Genomic DNA, 16,984 nt, shown 5'->3' on the forward strand with positions numbered 1-16,984 from the left:
CTGATAGGACTGAAGACAGTTCCTGATGTCACTGATAGGATTGAAGACAGCTCCTGAAGACAGTTCCTGATGTCACTGATCGGATTGAAGACAGTTCCTGATGTCACTGATAGGACTGAAGACAGTTCCTGATGTCACTGATAGGACTGAAGACAGCTCCTGAAGACAGTTCCTGATGTCACTGATCGGGTTGAAGACAGATCCTGATGTCACTGATAGGATTGAAGACAGTTCTTGATGTCACTGATAGGACTGAAGACAGTTCCTGATGTCACTGATAGGACTGAAGACAGTTCCTGATGTCACTGATAGGATTGAAGACAGTTCCTGATGTCACTGATAGGATTGAAGACAGTTCCTGATGTCACTGATAGGACTGAAGACAGTTCCTGATGTCACTGAAGACAGTTCCTGATGTCACTGATAGGATTGAAGACAGTTCCTGATGTCACTGATAGGATTGAAGACAGTTCCTGATGTCACTGATAGGACTGAAGACAGTTCCTGATGTCACTGATAGGACTGAAGACAGTTCCTGATGTCACTGATAGGATTGAAGACAGTTCCTGATGTCACTGATAGGATTGAAGACAGTTCCTGATGTCACTGATAGGACTGAAGACAGCTCCTGAAGACAGTTCCTGATGTCACTGATAGGATTGAAGACAGTTCCTGATGTCACTGATAGGATTGAAGACAGTTCCTGATGTCACTGATAGGATTGAAGACAGTTCCTGATGTCACTGATAAGATTGAAGACAGTTCCTGATGTCACTGATAGGATTGAAGACAGTTCCCGATGTCACTGATAAAATTGAAGACAGTTCCTGATGTCACTGATAAGATTGAAGACAGTTCCTGATGTCACTGATAAGATTGAAGACAGTTCCTGATGTCACTGATTTCAGATTCAAAGAATGTGTTGAATTGACCAGCCAGATCAGAGGTGCTTGGATTCGAACCACGGACCAGTCCGTGACTAGTAAAAATCCATTCAGGCCAGTAAATCTCCACAGTCATTTGGCCCAAATTGCTAGTGAATTTTCATGGGGTCATTTTGTAAATATATCACTCTCTCCGATTTGTTAAGACTTTTAGTTATAATACAGTTTTAAATCATGCAAGATTATGGCCTGATAAAATCGTTCACCATATTAGCAGCTTAATGATGAAACCCATGTCAACTGACAATATGTTACTGTCATCTATGTTTCTAATCTTTTGCTTAGTTTCTACATTCATATTTCGGGCTAGTGAAGTATTTGGTGGGCTAGAAACTTTCAGGCATAGCTAACCTGACTGACTAGTAAAATTTAGAAAATATTTGGCCCACTGCGTACAGCACGTTAATCTGTGCTACTCACTGTATGACGTCGTACCCCTGACACAGGGACATTCCACAGATGAAGTGCTTCTGATTGTCCGGGTGCTCACCGAGATACTTGGTGATGATGTTGGCGCCCATGCTGAAGCCAACAGCCAGGAAGCTGCTGTTGGGATACATCTTCCTCATGTCCTCCACCATGTGGTGGAACTCTGTCGTACTTCCTGTAGGGGAAGTAACTCTTGTTAACATCAAAGGGAAGAAATGAAGGGACGACTCTTGAGACCATTAGAGGGGAGACAGGGGAGACAACTCTTTATATCATTAGTGGGAAGACAGGTGACACAACTCTTGGTACCGTTAGCAAGTACTAAGAAGAAAGGGAGACAACTTCTTAATTTTTTAGTTCATTCATGAGTCTCCAGGAAATAAACCAGTGGAGGGTCTTCATGCTACAAAAGGTTTCAAAATGCCTAAACATCGTGTGTGTCGAGTACCGCTGTTGACTGGACACCAACAACAGGTTGTAGAAATGAAATCATACTAACCGTAATCAAATATCCGTGGTGATGTGAGCTCCACATCTCTCAAAGCTCCGAGATGGTTGAGGACCGCCACCCTGTAGCCGCTCCGCTGTGCCATATGTACCAGTGTGCGGATGTAAGGGCTCTCACTGCAGTTGGCGATCCCCGGACACACCAGCATGGCGTAGTCACCTGCAACACACACATACAGTCAACATGTCGTGATCCCCCCGACAAATAGGGGCCCAGGAAGCTAGATGTGCTGCTAGATGTGCTGCTTGCGATCCCCGGACACACCAGCATGGAGTAGTCACCTACAACATATGGTAGAAATAGGGGCCCAGGAAGCTAGATGTGCTGCTTGCGATCCCCGGACACACCAGCATGGAGTAGTCACCTACAACATATGGTAGAAATAGGGGCCCAGGAAGCTAGATGTGCTGCTTCCATTAATGAGGTTAGAGGGGCAGTGGGGTAGCCTAGTGGTTTAACCGTTCGCTCATCACACCGAAGACCTGGGTTCGATTCCCACATGTCTACAATGTGTGAAGCACATTTCTGGTGTCCCCTACTGTGATATTACTGGAATATTGATTAAGAAATAAAGTTCGCTCTACCCCAATGTGTTTTGTAATAAAGTATAGTTTTGCCCTGAACTATTATAATTAAAGCATGAGGGCGGTAGTCCCAGTGCTTTGATGTTATAATAGTTCAGGGCAAAACTATACTATTACAAAACACAATGGGTAGAGCGAACTTTATCTTTCTAAGATGCTAAATTTAATACTTTCTAAGGATAATTACGATTAATTTAAGGCAGAAAACAAATGGCGATTGTCGATGACCTAAATTAAGAATCCTGCGCACAGGGCTAACTGGTGCGCTGTTCTATTGATGTGTCTGCCCCCCTACGTTAAAGGCGAGCGTTACCAGAAAAAACAAATGATAACAGTTTGATGGCGGTTTTACGTTCGGATTAAATATCTTCTCTGAATTATTTTAATTACATCTGTCGTGCGTAAACCATATGGGGCAATATCAGCGTCGCATTTCTTCTACCAACGTAAGTTTAGATCAGTACATCCAGATGAAGCCGGAGTAGTCAAGCGACATTCCACGATTGCATTGTGGGAATGTAAACATTATGAGCGTTACCGTGTCGCTGAAAACTTGTGAGTCGAATTGAGACATTTTAACCGTCCGGAAAACATAAGCGTAATGTTTCCACCAGTGATGTTAGCTGCGTGAAGCAACTGCAAAGCAAGAAACGGGATGCAAAGCATAAAACCATACTCACTCAGTCAGTCAGTCACACTCACTCAATAGGGTAAGATCCCTGTACATGCAGTTAAATCATCGTTTGCACCAGATCAATTGATACAATGAAATAACAGTGAGTGAACAAGTGAGCGAGTGAGTGAGTTTAGTTTTACGCCGCACTCAGCAAATATTCCAGCCATATGGCAGCAGTCTGTAAATAATCGAATCAGGGCCAGACAATCCAGTGATCAACACAATGAGCATTGGGAACCGATGACATGTGTCAACCAAGTCAGCGAGCCTGACCACCCGATCCCGTTATTCGCCTCCTACAACTAGCATGGGTTACTGAAGATCAATTCTAACACGGTCAATGAAATAACAACCAATTAAAGACTCATATAATCGACAAAAGGATATTTCATGTGAATTCAAAGCATGGCTCTCATTGGTTAGTATAATATTGCTGTAGAATGCTTAATTCTAAATTAAATCACTGGCATGTAAATAATTTGTTTAAGAATATACATTATGGGAATATAAGTGTAATAGTTTAATCTGAGACTAAATACCATGACTACATGTATAAGGCCCAATTTCATTGGCTGCTCTGTTATTACATCCCTCCTCACCTCCAGACGGGTGTTCTGAGAGAGAATGGTAAACATCGAACGTGGAGGTGGCGCCATCGGGCATGATGTGTTCGTGTCTGTCACCCTTGAGGTCCGGGTACTGGACGCGCCCCATCTTGCCATACACGATTGTCTGGATGTGGCCACTCTTCCCCCATATCAAGGTTGGGATGTATCTGCAAGTGGTCATGGGAAATATAATGGAAGCTATGGTATCAAGGTGAGCTATAAGTGCATGTCTCCATAGTATCACAAGTCCTTATACATCAGGTTCATATATTTATTCAGGCGTTGGCTACAATGCCTTCTACGTAGGGCAAGATGGCTGACTGTTTTCCCGCGCACGTGAGGTTCATGCACATGATGTCTTTCACCTATGAAAGAGAGTTACTTCCCCTAGTTCTCTATATCGCACACATACCACACTTCCATTTCAACTTTGCCACTATCTCCAATCAGAAATCACCAGGAGATAACATAACACCCCAGTCGGGTGTAATTCTAATGTATTTGGGCCTATAGCCAGCCTTTGGTTCACAGCCAATGGAAACCTTCAATTCATTGAAAATAAACATAAAATGTCACATACAATGTCACAAATCACAAAAAGGCAAAAGGTTCACCAAAACTGAGGGCACTATCCTTATTTTCAGTAAAGTCAAACTTGCTGTCATGAAATCAAAAACAAAAATACAACAAGAGTCATCAAGAGATCACACACACACACACACACACACACATACACACACACCCGTCTCCCACAAAATGACGGGGTAATCATCAAGTCCTGCAAGAGTCATATGTCCAACTTCATCAGAGTATATATATCCATCTATCTGTATACAAAGCGTTCGCTCATCACGCTGAAGACCCGAGTTCTATTCCACACATGGGTACAATATGTGAAGCCCATTTCTGATGTCCCCTGGCGTGATATTGCTGGAATATTGCTAAAAAGCGGCATAAAACCATGGTAACAGGAAAACAAAAAATTCTAAAAATACCTTAATATCAAAAGGCACCAGTTGACCTCATTAATGTGCGTGCTAAGTTTTGTGAAAGAGTACTAATTAGTCTTCGACATATGATCTGGACAAGGACACGACTATTAAACGAGTCAAAGTTAAACATGTTGCCATGGTAACAGGAAAAATATAAACTTGGTCAGAGTGCGTGCAAAGTTCTGTGGATGAATACTTATTAGTTTCAGAGATATGGTCCGGACAAGGACACTACTATGAACAGAGTCAAAGTCAAACCTGTTGCCATGGGAAAAATAAAAATTCTAGAAATTCCTTAAAAGCTGAATGTACCAGTTGATAACATGTTCTCTGTGTGTGCAAAGTTTTGTGGATGAGTTCCTATTCGTTTAACAGAAGTAGTCTGGACAAGAAATTAGTACAGACGTTCAGATGTACAGACAGATGGACATATGGACGGACAGACAAGCTGAATACTATATCCCCACATATTCTCATACAAACAACAAACTTAAATCATCGGAAGTCACCAGTTCACCACCAGACTGATCTGTATACTAAGGGACCGTTCATAATTTATGGCTTGGGGGTGATGATGATTTTAAATTTTAAGGGCTAAAAATTAAGGGAATGGGAGTGTCATTGATTTTGTACATGACATGCAGGGGGTCACTTACTTTGTACTTTAATTTTAGGAGGGGTCATTCACATTGTACATGCTTCTCCATAAAAATCATCATCATCCCCCAACCATAAATTATGAACGGTCCCCAAGTTTAAACATGTAACATTCAACAGTTTAAAAGTTCTGATCCTGACACCCGACTGTCGGACATAGGAGTTGTAGTGTTGTCATATTAGGATAATACATGCGCAGTAACAATTGGAACAAATCAAAAGTAGACAGATAGTGCCTGTTGTAACCTTGTGTTGCTCTGTACATTAGTGGAACAGAATAACGACTGGTCGATTGTGTAAACCGTGTGTGTTTCTTTAACGTTTAACGCAGCACTCAGCAATATTCCACCTATATGGTGGCAGTCTGTAAATAATCAAGTCTGGACCAGACAATCCAGTGATCAACGCCATGAGCATCGATCTGCGCAATTGGCATACAATGACATGTTTCAACCAAGTCAGCGAGCCTGACCACCCGATCCCGTTAGTTGCCTCTTGCTATTTGGCTGTCGAAGACCAATGCTAACCAGGATATTCATCAGTAAAATTACAGGGTTCGTACAGATTTGTCAGGCATCAGATTTCAGGGCATTTTCAAGGAACTATAGCAACTTATTTAACACATTTGTAGTTGAGTACACTCAAGGTTGGTCAGAAGTGGGGCCGACCATCAGAGGGAAATAACTCCTAGCTTCATCGCTGAATTGTTTTGTTTCACGATGGAGATTACTTAACACCCACTGTCATTTCAAGGGACTGGGGGGTAGCCTAGTGGTTAAAGCGTCCGCTCGTCATGCCAAAGACCCAGGTTCGATTCCCCGTATGGGTACAATGTGTGAAGCCCATTTCTGATGTCCCCCGCCGTGATGTTGCTGGAATATTGCTAAAAGCGAGGTAAAACCAAACTCAGTCAGTCAGTTCAAGGCTCAATCACCAATTTTAAGGAACTATAGCAACTTACTTAACACATTTGTAGTTGAGTACACTCAAGGTTGGTCAGAAGTGGGGCCGACCATCAGAGGGAAATAACTCCTAGCTTCATCGCTGAATTGTTTTGTTTCACGATGGAGATTACTTAACACCCACTGTCATTTCAAGGGACTGGTGGGGTAGCTTAATAGTTAAAGCGTCCGCTCGTCATGCCAAAGACCCAGGTTCGATTCCCCACATGGGTACAATGTGTGAAGCCCATTTCTGGTGTCCACCACCGTGATATTAGTGGAATATTGTTAAAAGCGTCATAAAACCATACTCCCTCATTCTCCCTCATTTGAAATTGGCAGTGGGGTAGCCATGTGGTTAAAGTGTTTACTTGTCATGCCGCAGACCCGGGTTCGATTCCCCACATGGGTACAATGTGTGAAGCACATTTCTGGTGTCCCCGTTGTGATATTACTGGAATATTGTTAAAAGCTTCATAATAACCATATTCCCTCATTTCAAAGTATATTTATTATGTGTATTTATTTATCCTGCAAAATCATAACTTGACAAGTTTTGTTAATTATGTTTGTTTTTTGGGGGGCAAATCACTGGCAAGGCTAAAACGAATATAGCACTTTTTCAGGGTAAAATGTCCAAATGTTCAAGATTTTTCAAGCCCGTGCAAACCTTGACCTATGTGTGGGTCGAGTACCAAATATAAACAGTGGCATTGTATCTCAGAGGGCCATCACACGAGACAAAACCACGTGACAAAGCCGCATCAGACCAACAGCCATTCATGCCACGGTAAAACCCATTTTCCCTCACCAAACAAATTTACATTTGAACATGTGTGCCATAGAAAATATTCACATAAATTACCCATAATTGCAAATTTATTCTCAGAACAGCAGAGCCTGGTTTTATGGTTATTACATGCATTGTTTACTGTTGTTTACTGTTATATGTGGCTACAACCTACATGGAGAATGCACTACTCATTCAATGTTCGTGTTTATTGTTCTCGTTTATTGTAAATATAAAATAGTTTCAGGGAATATTTGAAAGGTATAATTTGCTATTTTGTATTCTTTCATTTCACTTTCTTTGTTTTTTATCAGGCCCCCCAAAAAGCATGTGTGTTTACGGTTTTCCAACCGACCCCATCACAAACTTCCCAACCCTAAAACTTCTTTTTTCGTTTTTCAAAAGACGGCGAAACATTTTGCTCTTCCAACAGTATGTCCTCCCCAATGTTGGGGGCGACCATATGTGACCTGTGCTCACTTACTCTTGTTTTTCATAAATGTTGAATTTAGAAAGTGTTGATGCTTCAGTTGTTAAACTTTTAAACTGGTTTCCCCTCTCTTCTTTCAAAACTGGTGCCTGATATTACATAAATATGTGGTTTCATGAAAAAAAAATGTAAGAAACAAAAGATAAACCCTACCTACAAACCTAGTTTTATAATTTCATGTTACCCTAAACACACATATATATTTGGCCTCAGGTCGAAGTCATATAATCGAAAAAAAAGAAAAGGGTAAAAGCAATTATTATTTTTTTCCCACTTTCTACACATTTCGGGTAGCGGATCCGTAAACCAAGTGATAAACAAAGAAGGCCTGAGGCACTTGTCAATAAAAGTTCCAAAATTGCCATTTACCAAATACTAAGGGTTCATATATTTATTCAGGCTTTGGTTACAGTGTCTTCTGGGTAGGGCAAGATGGCCGACTGCTTTCCTGCACACATGATGTTCATGCTTGTGATGTCCTTCACCTATGAAAGAGAGTTACTTCCCCTAGTTCTCTATATCGCACATGAGTATAACTTCCATTTCAACTTTGCCACTATCTCCAATCAGAAATCACCAGGAGATAACATAACGCCCCAGTCTGTGTAAATCTGATGTAGTTTGGCTACTAGCCAACTTTTAGTCCACATCACCATCAATGAGTGAGTGAGTTAAAATTTAAAGTCACATCGGCAGTATTTCAGCCATATCGTGACTAAGAAAGTTGTACATTTATAAATGAATAAAAACAAACTTATATAATATACTTACCTGTCTGCAAAGGACATCAAAACAACTAGATTATCACAGAAAATAATTTTAAGACTAGTAATTAAATCTAAAATATTTTAACTATAAATGATAATACAATATAAAAACAGGCTATAGATTGCCACGCCATCAATGAAGTGGCAAGCTACTTTATTATAATAATACCAGTTACTATCGTTAATAATTTAAGGCTTTTGCAGCTGTCACATGTACTTGACAGACACGGGCGGTGGGGTAGCCTAGTGGATAAAGCATTCACTCGTCACGCCGAAGACCCGGGTTCGATTCTCCACATGGGTACAATGTGTGACTCACTTGACAGACAACAGCAACATATAGCAACAGTCTTAAATGTTTACATTGAATGAAATGTTAAAAAACACTGAATTTACAAGGTAATTATTATATAAATAATAATCCCAATTTTGAACAAAACTACATTTTTTAACCATTTTGACTACCAGTGCTATATAAATCCCTGAATATGTCAGAGTTGCTATGGTTACCACAATTATAAACAGAAAGACAAAGGTGGCTTTGCTGAGTCGCCATGGTTACAAGCCAGGAGACATGATATAATGTCATAAACACTGTTTATATCAGATTTGATGTAGAGACAATGTGACCTTCACACCACAGCATATTAACCCTTAGTTATCATAAGTTCAAAAGGTCAAGGTCGACAACAATGGTCATCAGACATCATTAAACTTTAAACCCTTATGACATCACATAATTGTTCTTGCGTCAACGGGTGGTGGGGTAGCCTAGTGGTTAAAGCATTCGCTCGTCACCCCGAAGACCCGGGTTCGATTCCCCACATGGGTCCATTGTGTGAAGCCCATTTCTGGTGTCCCTCGCCTCGATATTGCTGGAATATTGCTAAAAGCAGCGTAAAACCCCACTCACTCACTCACTCTTGCGGTCAACTCTGATTTCACTGGTCATTCTAGAATTAAGCATAAACAAGAAAAGTTCTACATGACTGTACAGGTTAGAGGTGTGACGATACAGAAATTTCACGATACGATACGATACCTATCGCGATATCTTTGAACGATTTGATTCGATTCGATGCATATCATGATATGTTATCTAGTTATTTTCTTTAAAAACGAATAATTTGATAGCAAGAAACAGTGTCAGTTTTGACATAACCGTCAATTTCTAGTGAAAATTAACAATTTTAAGGTCAATGATACTATGATATATCGTCACAGCTCCAGTACAGGTCATTATGAAATATTATAGAGAAACAACATATCAACCTTAACTGGGTTTAAACAGCCATTTCCTCCACCAGGGAGGAATGGAAGCCTGACACATTATGAGACACTTCTCTCAAACATTTGTCCTGGTGGGGGCCAATTACAGTCGTTATGTAAGCAAAACACAAACACTTCAGTGTTTGGACCTGACCCCTGAAATAGGGGTTGTCGGTACCACATATAGAGTGAGTGAGTTTAACACCTCACTCAGCAATATTCCGGCTATATGGTGGCGGTCTGTAAATTATCGAGTCTGGACAAGACAATGCAGTGATCAATAGCATGAGCATCGATCTGCGCAATTGGGATACCATGGCATATGTCAACCATGCCAGCGAACCTGACCGCCAGATCCCGTTGGTCGCCTCTTACAACAATCATGTGTTACTGAATATCAATACTAACCCGGATCTTCACGGTACCACTTAGAGGGACCAAACAACATTATGTTTGTACTGTAGTATGTTATCTTAACTTACGTTTGCAATAGTGTTGGGAATTGGTTAAAATCTCACAATTGATGATTGGTTCATTACAACCAATCAATCATCGAAAATAATTCGTTAGCGTCATTTATCGAATTTTCCTGGTTATGTTTGTTTGCACAAAAAATATAGAAAAAACATGTAGTTCTTTCGGGCTTTTTTTGCTAATGGCACAAAATGCATTTACAAATTTCACATCTTAAAGGACGACTAGTATGTTAGGAACATAAATTTCCTGGAGTCTTTAAGATAAATTCAATCTTGACTTGGAACGAGCTTGTACTGCTTATGAAATGTAACAGACAAAACCAACTTTGTGAAAAATGTTGCTAATGCAAACGGTGTTCCAGAATTGTTTGTGTTCGATTATGAGTAAATCGCGATCGATTGCTTGGTCATGAAATACACAATGCCATTTTAGAAAGTGGTCAAATGTAACATGTTATATTTGGGATTACACTTTCTCAGTAAATTCTAGTACTTTGATTGGGCTGAGATTCTAGTACTTTGTTTGGGCTGAGTCCCATCCGGCGGCTTCCACCCACACACCCTCAGAGTCAGGCACCTAATCGCCAGCACACACACTGTCAGTCACACACTGTGTGCTGGCGATTAAGTGCCTGACTCTGAGGGTGTGAGGTTCCTAATTCGATGGGACTCAGCCCAAACAAAGTTGCTTGCGTCATTTAGTGATTCGAATCGGATGGGACTCACCAATCTTCGATTATTTCAATTAAATTATTTCAAACCACCACCACAGTTTGCAGTGTGATAGACATATGTGTAAGGCAGTGTTTTATATAAAATAGATACAATATATGGTTACCCTAATTATGGACATGCTAGAATATTGCTTGTCTGATACACGGACACTGTATTGTTATACTCAGAAACATGACGTCGGGAATTTCCTTACTCTTATATACTTTTAAAAATGTTCGTTTTCCTTAAAGAAACTTATTGCACTTGCTCTCAACAATCCAAAAAGACGTCATATACAGAAAGAAACTATTATGTATTTTGGAGATTTAATAATGCTGTCCAGATCTGGACCTTCACGGTTGTCCCCGGTTACCAGCTGAAGGCCACATGGCCCCTTATACATCGCTGTATGTGACAGAAGAATGTGATGTTTTGAACATAAGGTGGGAACAGACTCAGGAAAATCTATTTTCAGCTGAAAACTTAGTATTGTGTCATCGAATAGGGGATTCAGATGATTCACAGAATTGATCAATTTGAATTAAAATTGGCAGAAATCCGTGGATCATCGGAATACTGCCATAACTGCAGACTAGGCTGTTGAATGGTTGCAAAAGGCGGTTTAAGTCAGAGAGGGGCAGTGGGTTGCCTAGTCTGTCGTACAGACCCTGAAGCAAATATATCCAAGAAAGCCCACGCAAGTCTAGAAAATGTGGCAAGTCTAGATTTCCTCAGCTTCAGCATGTTCAGAACTCCCAAGAGTCCGCTCATCACGCCGAAAGCCTAAGTTTAGTTCTCCTCAATGTATGAAGATCTTTTCTTGTTTCCCTCTCCATAATGTTGAAATATTGCTAAAAGCAGAGTAAAATCCAACTCACTAACTCATCAAAGTTGCGGAGTCCAGAAATATACTTTAGCTCACAAACTTTGAGATGACCCCTGTCGTCCTACATGTCTTATCTGGAGGTTGTTGACAGGTGGACTAGGAGAGCTGTTATCTGATAGTGGTGAACTTGAATCAGTAATAATAGCAATATCGCACGCCAAGTCCCAAGGGTTGAACATTATGTCAAGTCTTAAGTCACGACCTCCAAAAGAAGCAGCTCTTGTCAATATATACTGAGGAGAAAAAATACTACCCCAGCTGATAACATATATTTGATTTTCTGTTATAAATATCTTAACTCAAATATATAATATCCACAACATAAACTGTGCCTGCACTTAACGCTCAAAACCATTTTTATTTTTAAAAATAGAATCTGATTTAAAACTTCTGAAAAATAAAAAAATTAAAAAATTCACAACTCCTGATGGTCACGACAAAAGATACACATTTTCCAGAGGGTAATGAACTTAACAAAGAAATATTTTATAATATATCAGGAATTATTTTTCAGCAATAGAAATTTTATTTGTCCCAGTGTACTTGTCAAACTGCAAGTTAAAGCTCTGATAACGTTGAACGAAACACTCAGCAATATTCCAGATATATAGTGTCTGTCTGTAAATATCAAATCTGGACCAAATCCAATGATCAACTTCATGAGATCAATCTACGCAATTGGGATACGATGACTTGTCAACCAAGTCAGCGAGTCAGACGACCTCGATCCTGTTAGTCGCCTCTAATAACAACCAATTCTAACCCGGATCTTCACGGGTGATTTCATTTTACTGACTATTCCACCAGAAGTAGGAGTTTGCACCACTGCTTCTGACTTGTCTGTTCCAGGCGAGTTACGTTTAAAGACATGGGGACAGTGTTTAGGATGAGAGAAGAAGTGTTTTCACTGCATCTGTACATCAAACACCTCGGGTACAGCTGCAGTGAATGGCCAGCTGTTGACCAACAGTTCGGTACAGGCAGATCCATATTCACCACAAATATAACATCTGTCACGTTAATCAAATGCAAGCTGACAAAACAACAGATTCTGCAAGGTCAGCTCAGTCTGAACCCACAAAGGGAATTCATGTTAGAATATGTCCCCTGTTACCTGTTGGGTGGAGGTAATAGACGATCTTGAGGTCAGACTGAGACACTTGGTGGATTGGGTGCACTGACTCAGAGATTTGGTGGATTGGGTGGCCAGACTCAGAGATTTGGTGGATTGGATGGTCGGACTCAGAGATTTGGTGGATTGGGTGGCCAGACTCAGAGATTTGGTGGATTGGGTGGTTGGACTCAGAGATTTGGTGGATTGGGTGGTCAGACTTGCCTCTTCATTCTAAGGCTGCGTCAGCGATTCCAGAATACTGGCACAACTAGAGACAGACCCAAAAGCGGGAGGCCACCAGTTACAACCACTTCCCGATCAGTGGACCCAGTCTGCAGCATTCCAATGGCCCTCCCCCGCTCGTCTGCTGTTAATCTCGGCATTGTAGTGAATGTATGGTGTGAAATGATAAATCTAGGGGCCTTATATACCCGTTTCCAACAGTTTTCACATGCATTTCATGCAAGGTGAAGTTACAATGGGTACGTTTTGGTGTTATGCTTCCTTATACAAGGACAGAAATAGGCAAAATTTTACAGTATCTTAGGGAAAAATTAGTCTTTTCTCGTTTGACGACTCTTCCTAAAACAGTCGAAAGTCATGATGATCCAAAAATTAAACCTCAAGTGGTTGGAATGTGTTTTAAAGAGACAAAAATCCAATTTCAGCATTGGGTCCCTTTTTATGGTAAACAACCATTCTTTCATATCCAAAACCCAACTTTATCACTCTTTGTGAATGTGCATGCATTATCATCATAAATAATATCATTTGCACCCATTTTTAACTGTTTTTTACACTTTTGATTTGAATTTTTACATGATTGAAAATAGGACAATGGACCCCACCTAAACAAACATGTCGATATCCTAATTATCAATGAATTCCTCAGTCTGATGTTTTGACTCAATAGAGTTACATGATTGGTTGTTAAAACATAACAAACCAATGTCTTCTATCCATATAACATTTTAGGATATTCTAATGTTCAGAGGTGTAACATTTCTTTTGGCGTTCAGTTTATTTTATATCCTGTAAAGACGATACTGTATTCGCTCAGCTTATGATGAATTTGTATTATATCATATCGCTTCTGGCCAACTGCCAAGTGTGCTAACCAATTACATCAACTCCTGAGTTATGGCCATCATGTGGAAACTTCTAGACTAACGCTTAGCTTCTGAATATATATAAGTTTTATAGTAACAAATAAACTCATTTAAAATTGAAAGATTCAGAACCTGAGGAAATGGACTTGCCCCAGTGAGTATTGGAGATTCAGAACCTGAGGCAAATCTAGAGGGACTGTGACACAGACTTCATTGCAGTAGGCTTGGCAGTATAATGTGGTTCAGGGACTGTAGACAGTCTACATTGCAGTAGGCTAGGCAGTAGGGAAAATAATGTGGTTCAGGGACTGTGACACAGACTACATTGCAGTAGGGCTAGGCAGTAGGGAAAATAATGTGGTTCAGGGACTGTGAGACTACATTGCTGACTGTAGAGAAAATAATGTGGTTCAGGGACTGTGAGACAGACTACATTGCAGGGAGGGCTAGGCAGTAGGGAAAATAATGTGGTTCTGGGACTGTGAGACAGACTACATTGCAGGGATGGCTAGGCAGTAGGGAAAATAATGTGGTTCAGGGACTGTGAGACAGACTACATTGCAGGGAGGGCTAGGCAGTAGGGAAAATAATGTGGTTCAGGGACTGTGAGACAGACTACATTGCAGGGAGGCTTGGCAGTAGGGAAAATAATGTGGTTCTGGGACTGTGAGACAGACTACATTGCAGGGAGGGCTAGGCAGTAGGGAAAATAATGTGGTTCTGGGACTGTGAGACAGACTACATTGCAGGGATGGCTAGGCAGTAGGGAAAATAATGTGGTTCAGGGACTGTGAGACAGACTACATTGCAGGGAGGGCTAGGCAGTAGGGAAAATAATGTGGTTCTGGGACTGTGAGACACATTGACTACATTGCAGTTCTGGGACTGTGAGGGCAGACTACATTGCAGTAGGGAGGGAAAATAATGTGGTTCTGGGACTGTGAGACAGACTACATTGCAGGGAGGGCAGTAGGCAGGGACTGTGAGGACTACATTGCAGTAGGCTTGGCAGTAGGGAGAAAATAATGTGGTTCTGGGACTGTGAGACAGACTACATTGCAGGGACAGACTACATTGGCAGTAGGGAAAATAATGTGGTTCTGGGACTGTGAGACAGACTACATTGCAGGGAGGGCTAGGCAGTAGGGAAAATAATGTGGTTCAGGGACTGTGAGACAGACTACATTGCAGGGGGGAGGCTAGGCAAAAATAATGTGGTTCAGGGACTGTGAGACAGACTACATTGAGACAGGTCTACATTGGGGAGGGCTAGGCAGTAGGGAAAATAATGTGGTTCTGGGACTGTGAGACAGACTACATTGCAGGGAGGCTAGGCAGTAGGGAAAATAATGTGGTTCTGGGACTGTGAGACAGACTACATTGCAGGGGGAGCTAGGCAGTAGGGAAAATAATGTGGTTCAGACAGACTAGGGAGTAGGCTTAGAGCAGTAGGATAATGGGTTCAGGGACTGTGAGACAGACTACATTGCAGGGAGGGCTAGGCAGTAGGGAAAATAATGTGGTTCTGGGACTGTGAGACAGACTACATTGCAGTAGGCTTGGCAGTAGGGAAAATAATGTGGTTCAGGGACTGTGAGACAGACTACATTGCAGGGAGGGCTAGGCAGTAGGGAAAATAATGTGGTTCAGGGACTGTGAGACAGACTACATTGCAGGGAGGGCTAGGCAGTAGGGAAAATAATGTGGTTCAGGGACTGTGAGACAGACTACATTGCAGGGAGGGCTAGGCAGTAGGGAAAATAATGTGGTTCAGGGACTGTGACACAGACTACATTGCAGGGAGGGCTAGGCAGTAGGGAAAATAATGTGGTTCTGGGACTGTGAGACAGACTACATTGCAGTAGGCTTGGCAGTAGGGAAAATAATGTGGTTCTGGGACTGTGAGACAGACTACATTGCAGGAAGGGCTAGGCAGTAGGGAAAATAATGTGGTTCAGAGACTGTGAGACAGACTAGGAAACTTCAAGCAACAACACAGTTTGACAGGACTTTTCCCGTAACAGTTCCTAGAAAACCTCTACATGAGTAACTCTCATTTGCTGTATACTGTATGTCCTTCAAAATGCAAATAAAACATGTCCTTGTGAGTGAGACAGATATATATATATATAGCTACTTCCCACAAGACTAGGTCTAGCTGCTTTGACTTGACACACTAAACCAGGTTCTATTTTTGCAGCAGGTGCACTATGGCTGAACCCGGAAATCATCTGGCCCTCGCTGCTCGGTGCAATCTGCTCTGTGCTCGATGTACAACACATACCACAATGTCAGTCACGGAATCAACGCTCGCCGCAGATCAACCGTGTGAAATGTGTACCTGTCAATCAAAACAGGTGCGCGAAAATTGAACTTACGGTTCTAGGAAGATGGGGCATGCTGCGAGAATGCTTTTCACAAATGCAGACGATCGATCCTTAATGTAGATGTCTGGTGCCACAGACAGGCTTGACATGTTCAGCATCTTGACGATTCCTAAGAGAAACGCCAGTCCAAGGAACCACTCAGTCATGGCAGCGGCTGTCAGTCAGTGTCACGCGGAAAACGTGTGCCAGATGCACTCCTCGAGATACTTCTCTTCTGCACGAGATACGCTCCTAAAGGCTTCTCACTGACTGACTGCGAACAATGGCAGTCCGTGCAAGATGGACATCAGCTGAGTTGTACTGTTACTGAATTGGCTCTCCGCGACCACTGTCGGCTCTAACTGATTATCATTAACCGTACACTATGAGATCATCGGCTGCGCAGGCGGCTGAAACACAGCGCGTCACGTGATACAGATGAAGCAATTTCCCAAACAAACTTGGGTTTATCTCCCTTGAATGAAATATCGCGACCTTTGCTCCCGCCCACACATGCCTCTGTAAGTGTAAACAAAACGTTTGTGTAGCCAGCCAACACGAGTGGTAATCTTGATAAATGTGTTATTTGAATCGAACGATTGATACTAGTCACCACGCAAAGGAACAATATTTCTCAAATCTAACCATGTTAGGAAATAAACGT

At 41.5% G+C, this 16,984-nt stretch overlaps 1 protein-coding gene across 1 annotated transcript in view; it reads right to left on the reverse strand.

Annotated features, from left to right (window-relative positions):
* Positions 1-16,741, reverse strand: part of LOC124253920 (monoacylglycerol lipase ABHD2-like) — a 31,216-nt gene extending 14,475 nt beyond the window's left edge. Inside the window, exons 1-4 of the mRNA XM_046687769.1 lie at positions 16,333-16,741; positions 3,741-3,916; positions 1,873-2,040; positions 1,365-1,548 (exon numbers count right to left, since the gene is read on the reverse strand). Coding sequence (XP_046543725.1) covers positions 1,365-1,548; positions 1,873-2,040; positions 3,741-3,916; positions 16,333-16,487 — 683 coding nt within the window. The 5' untranslated portion in view covers positions 16,488-16,741. The remainder of the gene's footprint in view (positions 1-1,364; positions 1,549-1,872; positions 2,041-3,740; positions 3,917-16,332) is intronic.
* Positions 16,742-16,984: the final 243 nt, after the last annotated feature.

This window comes from Haliotis rubra, unplaced genomic scaffold, assembly GCF_003918875.1.
Source record: "Haliotis rubra isolate DU_JTF1 unplaced genomic scaffold, ASM391887v1 Scf559, whole genome shotgun sequence".
NCBI classification, from domain to species: domain Eukaryota; kingdom Metazoa; phylum Mollusca; class Gastropoda; order Lepetellida; family Haliotidae; genus Haliotis; species Haliotis rubra.